General features: G+C 35.2%; 1 protein-coding gene across 1 annotated transcript in view; it reads right to left on the reverse strand.

Moving 5' to 3' along the window:
* Positions 1-8317, reverse strand: part of LOC134665987 (uncharacterized) — a 74984-nt gene extending 66667 nt beyond the window's left edge. The window contains exon 1 of the mRNA XM_063523050.1: positions 8058-8317. Within this exon, the coding sequence (XP_063379120.1) occupies positions 8058-8317 (260 nt within the window). The remainder of the gene's footprint in view (positions 1-8057) is intronic.
* Positions 8318-19174: the final 10857 nt, after the last annotated feature.

Here is a 19174-nt window from a genome sequence, read left to right on the forward strand (position 1 = left end):
TTCACTTGTGATTGAATTCTCGTTTTAAGAGCCAACAGGAGTGGTCATTTCTCCATACAAACGTACTCGACTGTTTCCTCCGTGGGTTTTGATGCGAGCACTGATTTTTTCAACACAGATTAATATTGTCAATATCTATGTCGGACCGTTTTGCTTTTTTTGATATTTTTGTTTTTTAAGGGGCTAGAGCCCTTCAAAAATGGTCAAAATGGCCTTATTGACTATGCCAAAATGAGAGGCGTAGTATTCAAAACTGATATCAATTTGCCAAAAAAGCAAAACGGTCCGACACAGATAATTTCATAGTCATTTATATTTCCAAGTTTGGTTAAGATTGGTTGAGTTTTGGAGGAGGAAACAGTCGAGTACGAAACCTCGATTTTTGGAATTTTTACGCAGGATTTTTCGCCTTGTCGTTATCGCACTAGTTTAAGGAGCCGCTTCTGTTAGCGAGACGGGTATATTTACCTAAAATATTTAAAACTCAGCTCCTGTTTCGTCTAAATTTCAATTAAGTATATGTAACTTTGTTGTAACATCAAAAACCCATTATTAAAAACAAACATACATAGAAAGCTTTGTTTGAAGGAACCTTCTCAACTTACAATGTACCCGGAAATTACTTTGCCAAATTAGTTCCAGAACTCGAAATCCGGCATTAAATTTACAACGTGAAGGTGAGAACAGACGAAGATAATTAAGGTTTAATTGCATTTTCAATCTCAATAAAATTTCACTTATAACAAGTAAGTTCAATAATGATGAATGAATCTGAATTTTAATATAATTTCATATACCTACCTACCTATATAACACATCATCATCATTTTACTTTAAATTAAAAACAGAGAAATCTGTCGCTACTATTTGACTGTTAGAATATCTGTATGAAATCGGTACTAAGGGGTTAGTCCTCTATCTACACTATCCGATAACATAAAAGTGACATTCCATTTCCAACTGCAGCTGCAATACTGTTCATTTTCTATGGAAATTGACAATGACAGCGACGCGTTTCCATAGTAAAATGAACAGTATTGCAGCTGCAGTTGGAAATGGATTGGAATGTCACTCTTACGCTAATAACTATAGATCTGTACGTCTAAAATAGTCGGCTCTTTATCATTTGTCACCATGGCTGTCACGTCCTAACACATATGTAAGTGGGAAAGTGACGCATGGCATGACAGGTGATAAAAAATCGACCATGATACTTTTTCTGATCTGACATTATAGCGAGTATGATGGGTCTTCAGCATTAATAAAAGCCTAATTTACATGAATGCCTTTTAATGCCCCCGGAAGACCTGATATAACTGAACGAATAGATTAATTCTCTGGAGTTAGATTTATGATTTCTATGCATCTGTATAATATAATGCCATGCGATTAAATAAATAATGTATAATATATTATTTTAGTTATGTAACATTATTTAAATTTAATAATAATACAAACTTAAATATACATGTGTATTTTATTAAATTATGTACGTAAAATAGTACTTCCGTTATTGTGAATTGTAATATTAAATTGCTGGCACCAATTTTCCGCAATTGAATTAAAATTTATCAGAAAACTAATAACGATGATTTTCGCCATACAATAAGACTTGTTAAAACAAGTCAGTTTTTACACACAGCGTTTCTTTGATAACTCAAATAAGGTTATCTGTGTGAAAGAAAGTTTAAAATGTAGAACTTAATTATTACACAATAATTATAATTGCAAATTGTAATTTTTACAACAATTTTGGGTTCAGAGGAATCCCGCAAAAGCTCAGGCTGGCTGTAGAATTAACTCTCTACATTAGTTTTCTCGACGGATTACAGTAAGAGCTTCCTCAATAAGCAGATGTAAGGTGTATTATAATCCCAAATTGTTAATTTGCGTAATACAATGTACTCAATACTTAAGAATAATGTCAGGTCCTTAACTACGCTTTACTATCGCATAAATTCGAATCACTTCTGAAATAATCCATATTATTTCCATCATGTAGAATTCAATTCTTGGAATTAATTGACATCTGAAAGTAATTCAAAGTCACCCGTATACCCCAATACAAAGGAATACAAAGGAATTTGATACCCCTAGAGTTTCAAATTACCTTGCCATTAGGAGAGTTTCACACTTGTTTATCACTGGCCGGCCCTGTATAGAAACCTTTAATGAATTAATATATTCGGTGTGTTCAGAAACATATGAAACAGTGTAATGCGACGACAGTCGTAATGCAGTTAATGGTGTATTTACGCAATTCATTTTATTCTGACATTGGTAATTACGTGTGAAAATTAATATGCCATGTTTTCGTCATCGAATCAATATGGAATAAATTATAGGAAAATGTCAAAGCCAATATTCTGTTAAACTACTAAATGTTGGATGATGATTCAGATTACGGATTGACTGAATATGAAAGTTACTTACTATTTATTCAGGAGGTTTAAGGTTGACTCATGATAGACCGAGCCGGGGCCGGGCCGGAACTTCCGGCGCGGCGCTTCGTTTTCTATGGAAAGCACCACTTGATCACCTATCAGCCGTCATAGAAAATGTCATGTCGGACGCCTCGGCCCGGGCATGGCCCAGTCTAGCGTGGGTCATCCTTTATTCAGGTAATACTTTTTTACAAATGCAGTTCTGTATATGTTCCGCAGCTACAGCAGTATTTCGTTGCAGTTGACATGTCCGGTTGACCTTTTGATTACATGAAATTACAACAAGCCATGGTCCATAAAACCAGCAAAAGTTTTATATACCGGGTGTGGCCTGTAACACGAGCAAATAATTAAAACATAGATTGTACTCCTCAAACGGTGACACTTTTGTTCAACTACTTTTAAAAATTATAACGTATTTAGACTTGCTATTTTTCATACAAAATAAATATTATCTTCAATGGACGCCATCGCCATGCCATATCATTTGTGATTGACGTCAAATTCGCAATACATTGCGTCTTAGAATAAACTTTAAAGTGTATTAAAAATCAAACCACAAGTTATTTTTAAAAGTTGCTGAACAAATACTGGTCAGTATGAGGAATACAGCCTACAGTTGAATTTTTTGCTCGTATTACAGGCCACACCTTATATACAATAAAAACTTTGAACTTTGAACACCCGGTATTACATTGAACAAAACAGTACCTGCACTGTCACTGAACAGGGATAACATGTTCGAACTACATAACAATATATAGCGTGTTAACTCCCTGTGGGATTCGTCAGCATGCTCCGAACATGGTTGCTCGGGAAAAGTGCCTGCTGGGATCCGTCGTAGACACTTTTTGTTAGAACTGCAGTATAGAAAAGTCTGCAAACTTGTTTATTTCTAGAAGTTTAGGCATATTATTGTTGTCTGGAAGAGATCTCTCTTTAGCGATAAAACCGCCTGTTGTCTGCCTCTACATTTAATCAATTGTTCTTTTCATTTGTATCTTTTTACTGAGGTGTGCCAATAAAGAGTATTCGATCTATCTATATGTATATCTATTATTGTGCTATTATTCCATTATTTTATTAAAAAAATATTAAAATGTATCCTAAAGACTTAAAATTAAAATCTACGCCAACAACAAAGTATAATTCATAATATTATAAATTCATTTCAACCTAATCTTTAAACCTCTCGTTTTACTGTAAAACGGAAAGCTTCAGCCTGAGATTATAAAGTCCAACTTTCCGACAGAATACAAAAAGACACCCTTTTAACGCAAAAACAAAAGCGCAGCGTGGAAAGGGGCACTTTATTAACGGTCAAGACAAGTAAAGTTTACAATGGATAACTCTACAGTAGGCTTCTCGACAATGCGTTGCGTTGGCGCCAGCATCATTAGAAAACCAATGGCGTAGCGTTATTAAAAAGCGGAACGAAAAGCATTAGCTTAAGAGCATCTATATCATGCGATTATCTCAGAGATGAAAGAAATGCGACACATTAAACGAGGTTGTTTAAGAATTTTAGAATGTTATCTTGACTTAACCTAAATGCTTATACATGTTTACATTTCACGATATTATAAAGGTGCTTGAATATTAAAGGCGGATCCTGAATTTATATTCAGTGAATATAATTTCTTATACGACTACGATGTGAAAAGGCTCATAAAGTATTAATTTTTATTCGGGAAAGTCGTTTCAATGCTTGTTACCCGTTCAAGAAGAAATTTCTGATTTCGGTGAAAGGATCATGCCGAATTTGGCCTACGATTCGATAAGCATGCTATATACTAGTAAATGATAAATATAATCGTATTTCTTTACAATTTCATTCTTACTTATACATATTAGATTCCAACGGATTTATGTAAAAATCGTGAAACTTTAAATCAGTTTTATATAAGCGCGTCTTATTCTTTGAGAACTTTGTACTGCTCACATTTATTAAATTATGATATACTAGCACAAGTCCAAAATTCATATATTATCAAAATGTATGTATGTAGGAATGTCTAGGTACAGCTTCAGAAGATAAATTATGGAGTCTTTGAATAATGTAGGAAACGTACTTATGTATAAGGGAAAAATGTGAAAATACTGTAGAGATTTATTCATCATTGATCAAGATAACATATTGAACTTTAATGCTGGGGCCAAGAAGATTTAACCTGTCTTTTTTGACGCTTTTTTATACGGCGTATTAACAGAAGTGTCAAATTTCTGGTAACTTGTATATTTCACAGATGTATCAGATGTGTTCTTGGTGTATTTCACAGATGTGAAATATTTTTGATGCTATAATTGCCAGGTCGATTCGTAGGAGCCATAGATGCTCTAAAATGAATAAATTGCAAATTGAAATTTAATACAATAAATATATCAGCATCGCTAAGGCAATATTATGTATCTTGTATAAATAAAAACTTTAATATAAAATTACTAGTAATTCGGCAAACATGTTTTGTGTATGAAAATTGTTGAAAATGCATTTTTCCAAACTTTTTGCTATACACGAGTATCATCTTTTATTAAAAGACAACATGCATTACCGTAAATACCGCAAATGAAAATTCTGATCCCCGGCGCATAAAACGTTTTTAAAAGTGTCATAAACAAAAGTGTTTTACGGAATCACCCCCACCGGCTAACAAAAGCACTTAAAGGGATTGACATCAATTCCAGCAAGGTTTCTTCCTGCGCTCTATCTCGGCCAGATATGAAATTGACATTATAAGTATGGTTTTTCTTAGCTATAGCGCATTACAAAGGATAACTATTGTTTTCAATGCGCGTAATTAAATAAAACATAAAGACATCATCACTCCATACTTTACAAACAATAAGACTTGCACAAAAACAAGCAATCTTGTAAAATACGATCAACCCACAACAAACAAAATTATGACAATCTCTGTCATTTGATACATACCGAAGAAAGGGAATCCCAACTATCATTATCACTTGATACCGTTTTGACATCTCTGCAATCATCCTGCATTTATATTTTGGACGCTAACAGTTTATTAATATGTACTTATATTATTCCAAAGTGGCCAGACAAATTAAAAGAAATATACTTTGATTACAAAAAATAGTATGCGAGCTGAGATTGATGTATGAGCATTCCAAAATATATAAATCCCCAACTTTGCAGACACCTCGCCCCGCATCAAACTACGAAACTACGCCTCACTGCGCAGAACACGTTCCGATCGAAATAGAAACAACTTCAACAATATCCATAAAGTACCAAACAAACGTGGATTGCTTGTTCGGCTTGTTTGCAGTCGAAACTTGAAAAGGTTCTCGGCCGATAGCTGTCGGTATCAATATTCTTATTGTGGAATCGATGCAGTAGATAGAAATGTGATTTTGATTTTTTGAGGGATTCGAGGGCTTTGCATTTTCAATACGTCCCGGCAAATGCTGTTTGCAAAATACAAAGGGATAAGGCTAGAAAAGCTCTATAACATAAGTCGGAAGAACCAGATTGGTAACATGTGTTTTATATATTTTTACTATAAAAATCAGCCATCAAGCTAAATATAGCAAGACTATTAGTAGCACATTACTACAGAGGCAGACGCATGTATTGCCGGCAAAGTAGTTACAGTACTTTTTTCAAACATTTGTTGTATTTTGTGTTGTGCGCAAATATATTACCTAAATTCTATTATTTTATAAGAAATAATTAATAATTTAATATGTACATATAATTGGTACCGAACACTACACTTCATTCTAGGCTTAACAAAACTTTTTCAGATAAGCGGTACAACTAGGTCATATTTTCTTAAAGCAAACATTTTATCATAGTGTCGGATATCAATATCCATCTTAGCTCTGCTGCTTAGAATATCAATTTTCTAACGGACGGGAACTATCTTGGACGAGGGCTGAGTGCTCTCTCTCGATCCGACCTATAAGTATGCCCTCTATAACTGCTAAATTAGTTTAAGACATGATTTTACGTATCATACTCGTAACGCTGACGTCATGCTGTACATGTCTTAGTAAATTTGGTAAGTATCAATACTTAATTTGGAAGGTTTGGAATAGTACGTATTATTATTGTGCTGTAATATTTTTTAAAACAATTAGTTTTTTCAAAACAACTATGAAAAATATACAAAACAAAAGATGATGGGTTTTCAAACCATTCATCGATCAAATTTTCATGAAATATATTAAACAGTCAATCTGCCGAACTACTTACACATTAAACGTAGTTTATATGTGTATCGCATAAGCAGAGCAATAATGACTTGTCAACGAATAATATTTTGCCACTAATATTTGGTGCTTTAGTTTTTTCACACCAAACAAATTTTAGGGTCATTCTCTGAAAATATGTTTACGGCAATTAGACGTGCCGCGAGTCTTTTCATACATTTTGTATGGGTCGTAGCAGATAAAACACGGACATATTTTTTGAGAATGATCCTTTAAACGTTCCACCCCAAAATTAATAGCTATCCCCATACTTAATTCCTAGCAATAAAGATAACAAATGCGCTATCAACTATTATAAAATATAAAACTAAACTGAGTAGGTAGTAGTTACCTTAACCAGATATTTTTTATGGATTTATTAATGAATGCTATGCATAGAGTATTTCCATAAACTTCGTACGTATGGATCGATTAAATCTAAACCTGCTGTTCGAATACAAACAAGCAACACGCTACGGGGGTACAAGCACATTAATCTTGCAAACCCTTTAGATTATTGTGTTGAGGCTAGGGGTGTAGGTATACGAACTTCCTCAAAAGCCTTTGGCGTCTCTCACAAAGGTCAAATTAATGCCAATCTATATTCACAGGATCAGGATCCTTCTGTGACAGCATGCAGCTTATACTAAATGGTTGACACAACAATAGGGTTGCAATTATGTTATTACACCCAAATTCAGAGGGTGTGTTTATAGCTGGATTAACGTAAGAATTCATTTTAGTCCGTTATTACTCGTAATTGACCCTTATAAATATGAAACTAAACTGATGAAAAAAATAACTGTTTGTTAGAAAGAGATAAAAGTTTGTAAGAGTTTGCTAAGTTCAATGCATAAGGGGTAAGAGTTAGTCATGAAACTCATGAACATTGTGTACCTAACCCACACACTGCTTACAATCTGCAATAAAAAGATTTATTTAAAAGATGTCAGGTGTTGATGTGATTATGTATTGTACTTACATTTAGATATTTTGACTAAATCATAGTTATTTTAGCAAATAAAACAGCAATATTTTTAGCTCATTAACCTCATAGGGTTACCTATTAGGTTAGACCGTAAACGCTGTTTGTAAACAAATGTATTGTAAACGTACATACGTTGTGTATGGGCCATAAAAACATGTTTATCTTTTCATATTTTATATGATTAATGAATAAAATCACACATAGGTACTTACTTTTTAAAATTCGTTGGTTACTTAAGAGTGTATAAGTACCTGCTAAATCTATTTTTGAAAATAAAGAATTTTCAACTCTCTTTGATCAAAGTTAAAACTAAATTAATTTCCAAAATGGATTTAGCAGGTTTACACTCTTAACCAATGCTTCAACTTAAAAACGCCGCTATCTACGAAACCACAACTTAAACAACTGACCTTTCATCTTCGGGCAACTCGATGTAAAGCGGCAGCAGGGTGATATTGCGGAGATGCAGCGGATAGTCGCCGGCGAGGTACGTCTGCGAGATCTCCGCGAGGCTCTTGTTAAAGGCGCGCACGACGGCGGCGGCCGAGGGCGGCGCGGCGATGCCCACGTAGAAAGCGGCGCGCGCGTCCGCCTGCAGCACGCGCAACTCGCCCGACGCCAGCGCGCATGCGCACAACGCCGCCCACACGGCCCAAGCGCCCGCGCGCATCGCGCCCCCCGCCGCCCGTCTCACCGCCGCGCGCGCCCGGACCGCCGCCCGCGCGCCGCCATGCCCGCCGCCCCACCAACACCATCCACCCTCACACAACTAGTCCCGTATTCAATTGTTCCAACATTTAACACTGTCAGCCGATTTCGAGGCCGATTGAAACTTTTTACTTATAACCACTTTTTTTTGGTTTCACTGGAATGGACGGCTTTTGATGTTATGCACAGACACAAATATTTCTGCGAGTTTCGACTGTTGCTATCTGTAACAAGAATAAAAATATTTTATAACGAGCTGTAAAAATGTCACTATGTTACGAAAAGAAAGTTTCTTAATGAAAAAAACTACGCGGTTCGGTACAACAAGTACCTACTATGGAATCATGACCCACAATCACGTTATTTGTTAATATTGTTTATAAAAATGAATGGAACCTACTCGAAGAGTATAAGTGTATGTTAATGACTAGACTAGACGGAAATTAGGTAGGTACCAAGTAGTAATTTCTAGTACCTGTCTAAGTACCTTGTAGCCCTCGTAGGTACACTTAAGTAGGTTATAACCAAATTCGTATAGCGGATGTAACAGACCCTTGCCAACTTAGACATCCGTTGGAGCTAATTGAAAATGACTTGTGTATCCAAGCCATCCGCCTCGATTTTGATATTGAATTCATTTCAAGTGTCACCTTTACCCAAAAATAATACCTTTTTTGTTTTTCTTCTTGCATTTTTTAACTTTCTACCTACATACTTTTGTCACTATTTATTTACATCCGTGGCGATAATAGTAGTCCCTAGAGATAGAATATATCAAATGAATTAATTATTTACTTAATACAGATAAGTATGCAAGACTCGTATGTAAGGGAGGAATCACATTTTCGGGCTTATCTTTTATGGCATGGCATTCAATGATGATTTTATGGAGAAAAGCTGTGTTCTTAAATACAATGAATTAATCATTTATTTAATAAAGTAAAGAAAATTCAACAGTAATCGAAAGCAGTCTATAATTAACCGCGGAAAGTAAGTCTTTACTTGCATCGATATAATGCCAATAGCGTTTGAAAAGCGGCAACTTTCGTGTCCGCGCTGAGCGCAGCTAACAGTTAACTTTGCCGTCAGTTGCAACATTATTTAACCGCTGGTATTTCCTTTTCTATTCAATAGTTGCTCGTAATTCACAGACAACTTTATCCTTACCCGCAAGGATTTTACAATTAACGATTCTGTGTCAAAACTAATACACACAAGCGTACACATACGTACACGCTAATTCTACTTTATTTTGGCATAATTTTTGTGAAGCGTGTTCTTAAAAATGACATACGATAAGTATCGTAAGTCAAAGGGATCTAATAGAAACAAAAATTACAGTCTGACAAAACAGAGTAGAAATTAAAGAGTGGCAATACTGTAGTGTCTGTTATACCGGGTGGGCCTGAAATACGAGCAAAAAAAATTAACTTTAGGCTGTACTCCTCATTCTGACCAATGTTTTTGTTCAGCAACTTTTAAAAATAACTTGTGGTTTGATTTTTAATACACTTTAAAGTTTATTCTAAGACGCAATTTATTGCGAATTTTGTTATGTTTAAGGCATGACAAGCAACGTCAATCATAAATGATATGGCATGGCGATGTCGTCCATTGAATGTAATATTTATTTTGTATGAAAAATAGGAAGTCTAAATACTTCATAATAAAAGTGTCACTGTTTGAGGAGTACAATCTATGTTTTAATAATTTGCTCATATTACAGGCCACACCCGGTATAAATTGGTTTGAAAGGGACGACACTACAGTATTGCCACTTTTTAATTTCTACTCTTTTTTGTCAGACTGTACTTCACTCGTCTCCAAAGGCCTATGAAAAATAAAGTAGGACCTTGTTAACATTTTATAAAATTAAACCCAAACTTATAAATTTCTAATTTACTTAGTAACAACCTAACAAGTTTTGCCGCTAGCAGTCGCCACACTGCAAAACCTCATTCTTATGGACAAGAGGTACCGGGAAGAAAACTTCGTCTAAATTCCTTGGAAACAACATAAGCGTTAAACTTACTTACCAAGTTACCAACATATTGTAGGGTTTAGCTACATGGATTTATTCAGTGTTATGTTCATACAGCCTCACACATTTAGGCGCAGGCAAGCGTAAAAAAAGGAAGCAATTATGACAAATTGCACATTAAACGTTTTTTTGTCGGGCTTTTGAATACGACATCGCTCAACTAAAACAATAGTACATTACTACAGAGGCCGGGACAAAAGGGGTTGCCGGCCGAAGACATATAGACGGCCGAGCGAAGCGAGGCCGGATAGGTCTGAGCGCGGGCAACCCCATTTCCCGCCGAGGTATGTATAGTGCTTTTCTCAAACATGCAATGAAATAAATAAAATAAAAAATCCACGAAACCCAAGTTTTATTTATAGAAAAAACTAAAAGTAAACTACACCCAAAATATAACCAACACGTACCTATATCATTATCACGCGTATGTTTTACACGAGTCGTGTATTTTTACTACCCGTATATTTTCATGTATCTTTGATTTTTTCGCCTTGTATCCGTCTGACTGTCGTTTTCGTCACAAAGGTTTACATAGTCTTTCATGTTGATATCATGTTTCACATACATCGTTGCTTTATGCATGGAGTAAATAAGTATAATTTCCACAGTGTTGACGAATTTGTAGTTACATTCATTTAAAATATGCCACAAAACTGTTTCTAATAAACTGTAAGCCATTTTTCTTAGTTTCTCAAAGAATAAAATTGCCATAAGCAACCATATACATACTTCGTCTTTGACTTAGCGGCAGAGGCAGCAAGTTATTTAAAATCAATTCTGCTTACGCTGCCAATTCCAACACATACGATTACAATTAATATTAATTTCATTATTTCGTCGGAACTCATATTAAAGTCAAAAAATCAACAACGCACCATAAATCCAATAAAACAGAATGAATATTTTTCAACTTTACCTCCATAACAATTAAAAAAAATCATTACGCGTGTTTGAGTAGACCTTTTTACCGCTAACGTTTAGATGAAATATTTTAAAGATTTTTATTTGTGTAGTTAAATTTATAATTTAAAATTATAGAATGTATTATTTATTAAGTTCATGTTGATTTTATACAAATAAAACTGCAAATTATAGCAAACATTGTTTTTTGTTTTTTTTTATAGGCGTAGTGGCAGAGTGTCATTACGAACCATAAAGCAATAACTGCCTCTAGTTTTTTTTAATGGATGAATGCCACGATGCTGTGTCACAAATATCTGTGAAATGAAAATTAAAAAAGAGGACTTTGCCGGCCTAGGCCTGCAAGATGTGTATGAAATTCCATTAACGACCTTTTGTCCTAGCCGCACCTGAAACGTCATACTTCGCAGCCTATTATAAGGAACATAACATCAATATTTCATTGCATGTTTGAGAAAATAGATTTTGTTATAATTCAGGCCACATTAAACCACTGACTTAGGTATATACCTATAGAGTTATACCAAGAAAAGTCTGCAGCGATTTTGATAGCTCACGCAGTGCAAGTGTTATTTATATGTCCTCATTTCATAGAAGTTTGACGTTTAAAATAACACTTCCACTGCGTGGGCTATCAAAATCGCTCCAAACTTTTTTTCATCTAACTCTATTACTTTTCGAAACGAATATCAAATTATTTTAGTGTGAATTAAAAAAATATATTTTGTTTGTAAAATATTAGATTATAAAAGTACCTAACTTTAAAAACCTGTGCTAATTGGACTTACAAAATGCATTTTGATAAGATTATAAACAGTACACATCTTTACACCTCAAAACCTAACCTCATCTCCTATACCTAACTAGAGCTGAGCAAATTCACCCAGTTCATTACATAAACAGTGATTTCCTCTCATGCCCGCGTATTATGCGTTATGAGTACTAGTTAGGAATACAAATACTACAGAGTACTGACTCTCATCGCTAATGACGTATCTGTACCCGACTAACCCTTAACAATGGAGTGCTACCAAAACCATCTACTTATATTACCAATGCCTGCAAATATGAAACTTATGAGAATATACATATTACTGCCGACTACATAATAATATTATGAATGAAAGAAGAAAGAAAGAAAGAAAATACATTTATTTACGTCAACTAACCAGTTAAATTACAAATTTTACATATGAGGTAGGTAGGTTCATACCTATATTTTACATGTGAGTTGCCTAACGATACATATATATCATAATATTTGGAACTTTAACGTAGTTAAGGTGCTTTTAAAACTTTACATTGCTCGTACGTCGCGTCGTAAAGTTGTTGTTCAGCTGTCTTGGGAAGAAAAAGACATACCCTGTTTGAAATATATTTTTCGAGCAGTACATATTATGTACCGTCGATTTCGGTGTTGCTCAAAAAATACATATACATAAATGTGTTGTACATACCTAATGTATATCGTATACGGGGTATTTTTCAACCCTTAAGATGACAGTCCATTTCCAACGACAGCTACATTACTGTTCATTTTACTATGGAAATTGACAATAACAGCGACGCGTTCAGTACTAGTAGTGCAGCTGGAGTCAGAAATGGAATGTTACCATTAGCCAAATTTGGGAGGTGAATATATTGTGCTACATATTATATAGGTATGGATACTACTGAGCCAGAAACCACTTCTGAAATAATCATATTACATGTACGAGTATAGTAAGTATACTCATCAATTACTGGAACGTCAGGTGCGAGTGCTTAACATCAGCAATCCTGTACGGATATGGTGGTCGTTCTTATCTACGTGACAGGGTAATAAAACGGTGTCCGCACTTTCTATCCCGCGGTGTTAAAAAGTGACAGTTATTTTATCACGTGGAAAAAAAACATCCATAATACGCCGCGGCTGTTGTTATATCACTTCAACGTCAAAAACGGGCTTTGGTTCATAATTGCATATGTTTATAAGAAGAATATTAATATTTGATTCATTCATTTTTAAATGAGCACCTATGAATAAAATCTCAAAAACTACATACTGAACTTATACGTATACGTGATGCCTTATAGAGGTTATATTTTCTGGAGGGTCTTTATATTAAATACAGCGACGCCTTTATACTGGTGAGTTACGGTAAACGGGTTTAGTCGACACCTACACATACACTATACTACACAAAGCACTCTATTTCATCGTTCAAAGTTAGACGAGGATAAAGAAACATAAAGTATATACCGGGTGTGGCCTGTAACACGAGCAAATAATTAAAACATAGATTGTACTCCTCAAACGGTGACACTTTTGTTCAACAACTTTTAAAAAGTATGAAGTATTTAGACTCCCTATTTTTCATACAAAATAAATATTATCTTCAATGGACGCTATCGCCACGCCATATCATTGTGATTGACGTTGCTTGTCACGTTTTAAACATAACGAAATTCGCAATACATTGCGTCTTAATAGAATAAACTTGCAAGTGTATTAAAAATCAAACCACAAGTAATTTTTTAAAGTCGCTGAACAAATGTTGGTCAGTATGAGGAGTACAGCCTAGAGTTTAATTTTTTGCTCATATTACAGGCCACACCCAGTATTACCAGTACGACATTCCTTGTACAATCAATATTTCTTAACATGGCAAATTAAACAAAAACGATTAATATCCATTCCAAACCTTTACCTAAGTAATCACTCAAATCAAAACTAGCACATAAATACATATGCTAATTTTAACAAGTAATTATTTAGTAAGGTTGGAATATTGTCTCGCACATATTATTATGTATATACTTGCCTACAGTTACCATCAGAAGAGATAGTGACGGCTAAAGTTACGCTAAAGTGGTCAAATAGGTATATCGAAAGACATAATTATTTATAATATGTTAACAAAGGTGTGCCACTATACAGGGTTACTTTTTTACCAGTACAATAAATCAACATACGTAATTGTTGCCAAAAATAAAAAATACCAGCATTCTTTGTTACTACTATTTGGGAACAAAAAAACAAAAATACCAATGCCCGAACTTATCCGCTAAAGTACTAGAAAATGTGGATGCCTTACGCATCAATTAGCAAACGCACGAACTGGCAACTGTTTGTTTACGTCATCGCGCGCGATTTAGCGAGCGGCTTAGTGCAACCAGAAGTTACTAAATTGGTGAAGGATAAATTAATTGATGCGAAATAAAAAAAAAATTATTTGTGCAATGTGATTTATTATCGATACCAATGATGTGGTAAACTTTATTGTACCGGTAAAAAAGTAACCCTGTATATTATTTCGCTACTTTGACAGTCACTATCTATATGATGCTGACTACGTAGATAAGTCACGAGTGAATCCCAGACGCACTTTTGTTTTATTGGCTATCCGGGTACCGGCACCCGGTTATTTTAACGATCTGCTGGAAACGGTAAAGCACTGTCGGTTTATTTGCATGCATATCAGATCACTTTAATGGCGCTTTTGTCCTATTTTGCATTATATAAAGGAAGTTTCTGAGGCAATTTAATTTGATGAGTGTTCGTTGTAGTCTATTAAGTGCGATTGTCGTTGAAAAATATGAACTGCTGTTACTGTTATATACTGAGGTATATTGCTTATTTTTTTGTATCCTCTCCTTTTGAGGTGAATTCTGTAATATACATATAAAAAGGCTACAAACTCGTACTAATATATTGAGACTCAAGTTTCCAAATATTTTTTCGGGTTAAATTATCAGAAATATATGATTTTCAATCTCGGCGAATCGAATTGCAAGTTTGACGTAAATTATTTAAAATAGCGAAGCTCGCGAAGCGAAGGCGCTGCGGCTAAATAAAAGGCAATCCTGTACCCGCAGCACCTGTGGTTCCTACGGATGCCTTGCTGCTTTCTGAAACAGTAATTTGCTGAGGTTGGCTTACACTTTATGCTTTTGCCTTTTGTATATACAAATTATGTTTCTTTAAGAGCCCATCAACGTGCACCACTGCTAAATAATCGTGATTATTTAAATTTTACTTGTTTTATGTTGCTCAATCTATGCGTCCAAAGTTAAAACAGGCTCGACGAATCCAGCAACATAAAAACTAGTTTATGTATGTATTCAAAAGGTACTTAAATACACAATAATACAGTATGTATACGTATTGTATTGTGTACCGCTATAGCGGCCCCCTTTTTTAAATACTTGTCGTTAAATTTAAATAATCACGTTTATAACATGTATATAATTAACTTATTTATTATTATTCTATTTTGTTAGACGTAATAAAAACTATATAAAGAGAAAAATATCGAAAAGCTGGCTTTTTTATTATGTTTGACTAAGCACTCAATCTCCCAGTCTCTAGGGTAGCAAAAATGCTAACTTATATAAAGTAAATTGTTGGCCTTAGTGAGAATTTCAGTGGTTCATCGTTCAGCCGCGCCGTCTCGGGAGAGCTAGCTAAAAGTTTGACGGCCTACGGCGACTGACATGCTGCTAAAATGTTTTCCATTAAGGTGACAGTCCATTTCCAACGACAGCTGCATTACCGTCCATTTTACTATGGAAATTGACAATAACACCGACGCGTTCAGTACCAGTAGTGCAGCTGCGGTCAGAAATGGAATGTTACTATTATATTTGCCGTTACGAACTGAGTTGTGGGGAATTGTTTTAGTTTATATCGTGGGGACTGGGAATGATTGAGTATAATTAAACAGAAATAACCCTTGTCCGACAAATTTCAGGCAGGTTGAGTATGCCTTTGGTTTGTTTATAATAACTATGTCGCCTTTACTTACTCTTAAGTGACTAGAAATCTGTTTTACAATTAATTATTTTGAATCCTCAAAATAATTATAATTGTTAAACAGATTTCTAGTACTTAAAGCAATGCCACTGTCGATAGCTGGCAGATCATATCGATAACGGTTTACCCTTGAATTGCCGACAGACATTTCATCGAATGTTATTTCGAAGACAACGTTTCAAGTATTTTCATTTCATCGACAAGTCATTGCGTCGAAGAATTGATACTAGTAAATTTACATCGGGGACTTTTAATTGGCACTCGAGTTATTTCGTATATAGTTTATATCGTGGTATTTCTTTACGGGTTTTCTTATTTCATTTTGGATTGCATTTAATAAAATTTATTACGCATAAAATTATTTCAATTTGTAATATTTGACTTTGATAGCCGTTCGTTTCTGTGTGGGGTCGCAGTTCTAACCTAACCTAAACCTACTTTGATAGCCGTTCGTTTCTGTGTGGGGTCGCAGTTCTAACCTAACCTAAACCTACTTTGAAAGCCGTTCGTTTCTGTGTGGGGTCGCAGTTCTAACCTAACCTAAACCTACTTTGAAAGCTGTTCGTTTCTGTGTGGGGTCGCAGTTCTAACCGAACCTAAACCTATTTTGATAGCTTTCGTTTCTGTGTGGGGTCGCAGTTCTAACCTAACCTAAACCTACTTTGAAAGCCGTTCGTTTCTGTGTGGGGTCGCTGTTCTAACCTAACCTAAACCTACTTTGAAAGCCGTTCGTTTCTGTGTGGGGTTGCAGTTCTAACCTAACCTAAACCGACTTTGATAGCCGTTCGTTTCTGTGTGGGGTCGCAGTTCTAACCTAACCGAAACCTAAAATTCTTACAACAGAAAAATGTATAAATGAGTAGTACGACATAAAAGTGTATTAAAGTAATACGTCGAACAAATGAATTGCAATGTTTAGTAGTTGTGCCAATTAAAATAATTTGAAATGAATCAGCGATCAAGTAATATTCGTTGAATAGTATTTCTACGCAGTAAGAAAAACTGAAATAAATAGTATATGAAACATAATAACGCCAAACAATATTACTAGTACTAACGTTTCGATGAATCGTTGTCGATGAAATAATATTCGATGAAAAGTTCGTCGGCAAAACAAGGGTACACCATCGATAACCTTTTTACACCGAGAAATTAAAATCTATATCGGGGTCGTGGTCTTAAAAATTGACAGTGACATCGCCCACAACAACGCAGCAAAGTCATCATCTGAATGTAACATTTACTGCATTAGCCACGGAGCATCCAACAATAATATTTAACCAAGATGTAGTTCAAGTTAGCTTACCTATTCGAGAAATCAAATTACCTTGTGAGGTACAGAATGATTCCCGTTGGTAATACCTGGCCCCTATTTCACCAACGTGACAGGTGCAACAATTCGACAAGTCTCATTGTTGCTGACGTCACAGGTATCTATGGGCTACGGTTATCGCTTACCATCGGGCGGGCCGTATTCCTGTTTGTCACCATCATTGTATTATTAAAAAAAAACTTTATTATATCGGCAAAAAACAGGTATTTCTCTTGTGATATATGTTTATGATGATAATGGTGACAATTGTCACAAGATTTCAAAGAACTTTCGGTAATTCTTGACAGCAAATGAGTTCTGTGTCGGAATTTCGTGACAATTGTCGTATTTCTTGTGACAATTGTCATTAGCTTCGCAAAATAAATACTTATTTACTGGCGATATAGTGGAGTCTTTTTTTTAATTAACATGTTGGTGGCAAACAACCACACCGCCCGTCTTATGGTAAGTGGTTACCGTAGCCTATGGAGACCTGTGACGTCAGTAACAGTGTTGTCGACAAATTCGATATTTGTCACGTTGGTGAAATAGGGCCCTGGTGGTATGTCATAACCAAATAAATTACTTTTTTTTAGGGTTCCGTACCCAAAGGGTAAAATGGGACCCTATTACTAAGACTGCTGTCCGTCCGTCCGTCCGTCCGTCTGTCACCAGGCTGTATCTCACGAACTGTGATAGCTAGACAGTTGAAATTTTCACAGATGATGTATTTTTGTTGCCGCTATAACAACAAATACTAAAAACAGAATAAAATAAAGATTTAAGTGGGGCTCCCATACAACAAACGTGATTTTTGACCGAAGTTAAGCAACGTCGGGCGGGGTCAGTACTTGGATGGGTGACCGTTTTTTTGCCTTTTTTTGCATTATGGTACGGAACCCTTCGTGCGCGAGTCCGGCTCGCACTTGCCCGGTTTTTTTAATTTATTTAGGTAAACAAACAGCCACTACAAATAATACTTATTAAACTATAATGTCTACAATATGTGTGGCCCACACCGCTTACCACTTATTACTATAAATAATGTTAATTCAGAGCATAACCTAGTAAATGTTCGAGCGTTGAGAAAGTTTCTACCACATCTCTCTGAAACACATTTTCTCGTAATTAATCTTACGTTAAGTACCTACCTAACATTATTTTCCACTTGAAATAGTATCGTAAATTTACAAAAATGTCTGTTCATGACATCTCTTTTATGTTTTAAAAGGAAACTTATACGAAACTTTAATTTAGAATGTTTCGAATGTCCAATCAGTTTTTTTAGGACATAACTAAGAGCAGACGAATCGCCTGATGGTGCGCTGTGCATGTCATTTTCCCTCTGGGATCTATCTAGTACCTATACCGGGTGTGGCCTGTAATATGAGCAAAAAATTAAACTGTAGGCTGTACTCCTCATAGTGACCAACATTTGCTCAACGACTTTTAAAAATAACTTGTGGTTTGATTTGGAATACTTTAAAGTTTATTCTAAGACGTAATGTACCTATTGCAAATTTTGTTATGTTTAAGGCATGACAAGTAACGTCAGTCACAATGATAATGGCGTGGCGATGGCGTCCATTGAAGATAATATTTATTTTGTATGAAAAATAGGGAGTCTAAATACTTTATCATTTTTAATAGTTGTTGAACAAAAGTGTCACCGTTTGAGGGTTAGCGGAAGCAGTTATAAAGTTGACCCAAAATTTTTTTATTAAGCTATGAGCTTCATCACATATGTTCC

The sequence above is a fragment of the Cydia fagiglandana genome, chromosome 7 (genome assembly GCF_963556715.1).
Source record: "Cydia fagiglandana chromosome 7, ilCydFagi1.1, whole genome shotgun sequence".
NCBI classification, from domain to species: domain Eukaryota; kingdom Metazoa; phylum Arthropoda; class Insecta; order Lepidoptera; family Tortricidae; genus Cydia; species Cydia fagiglandana.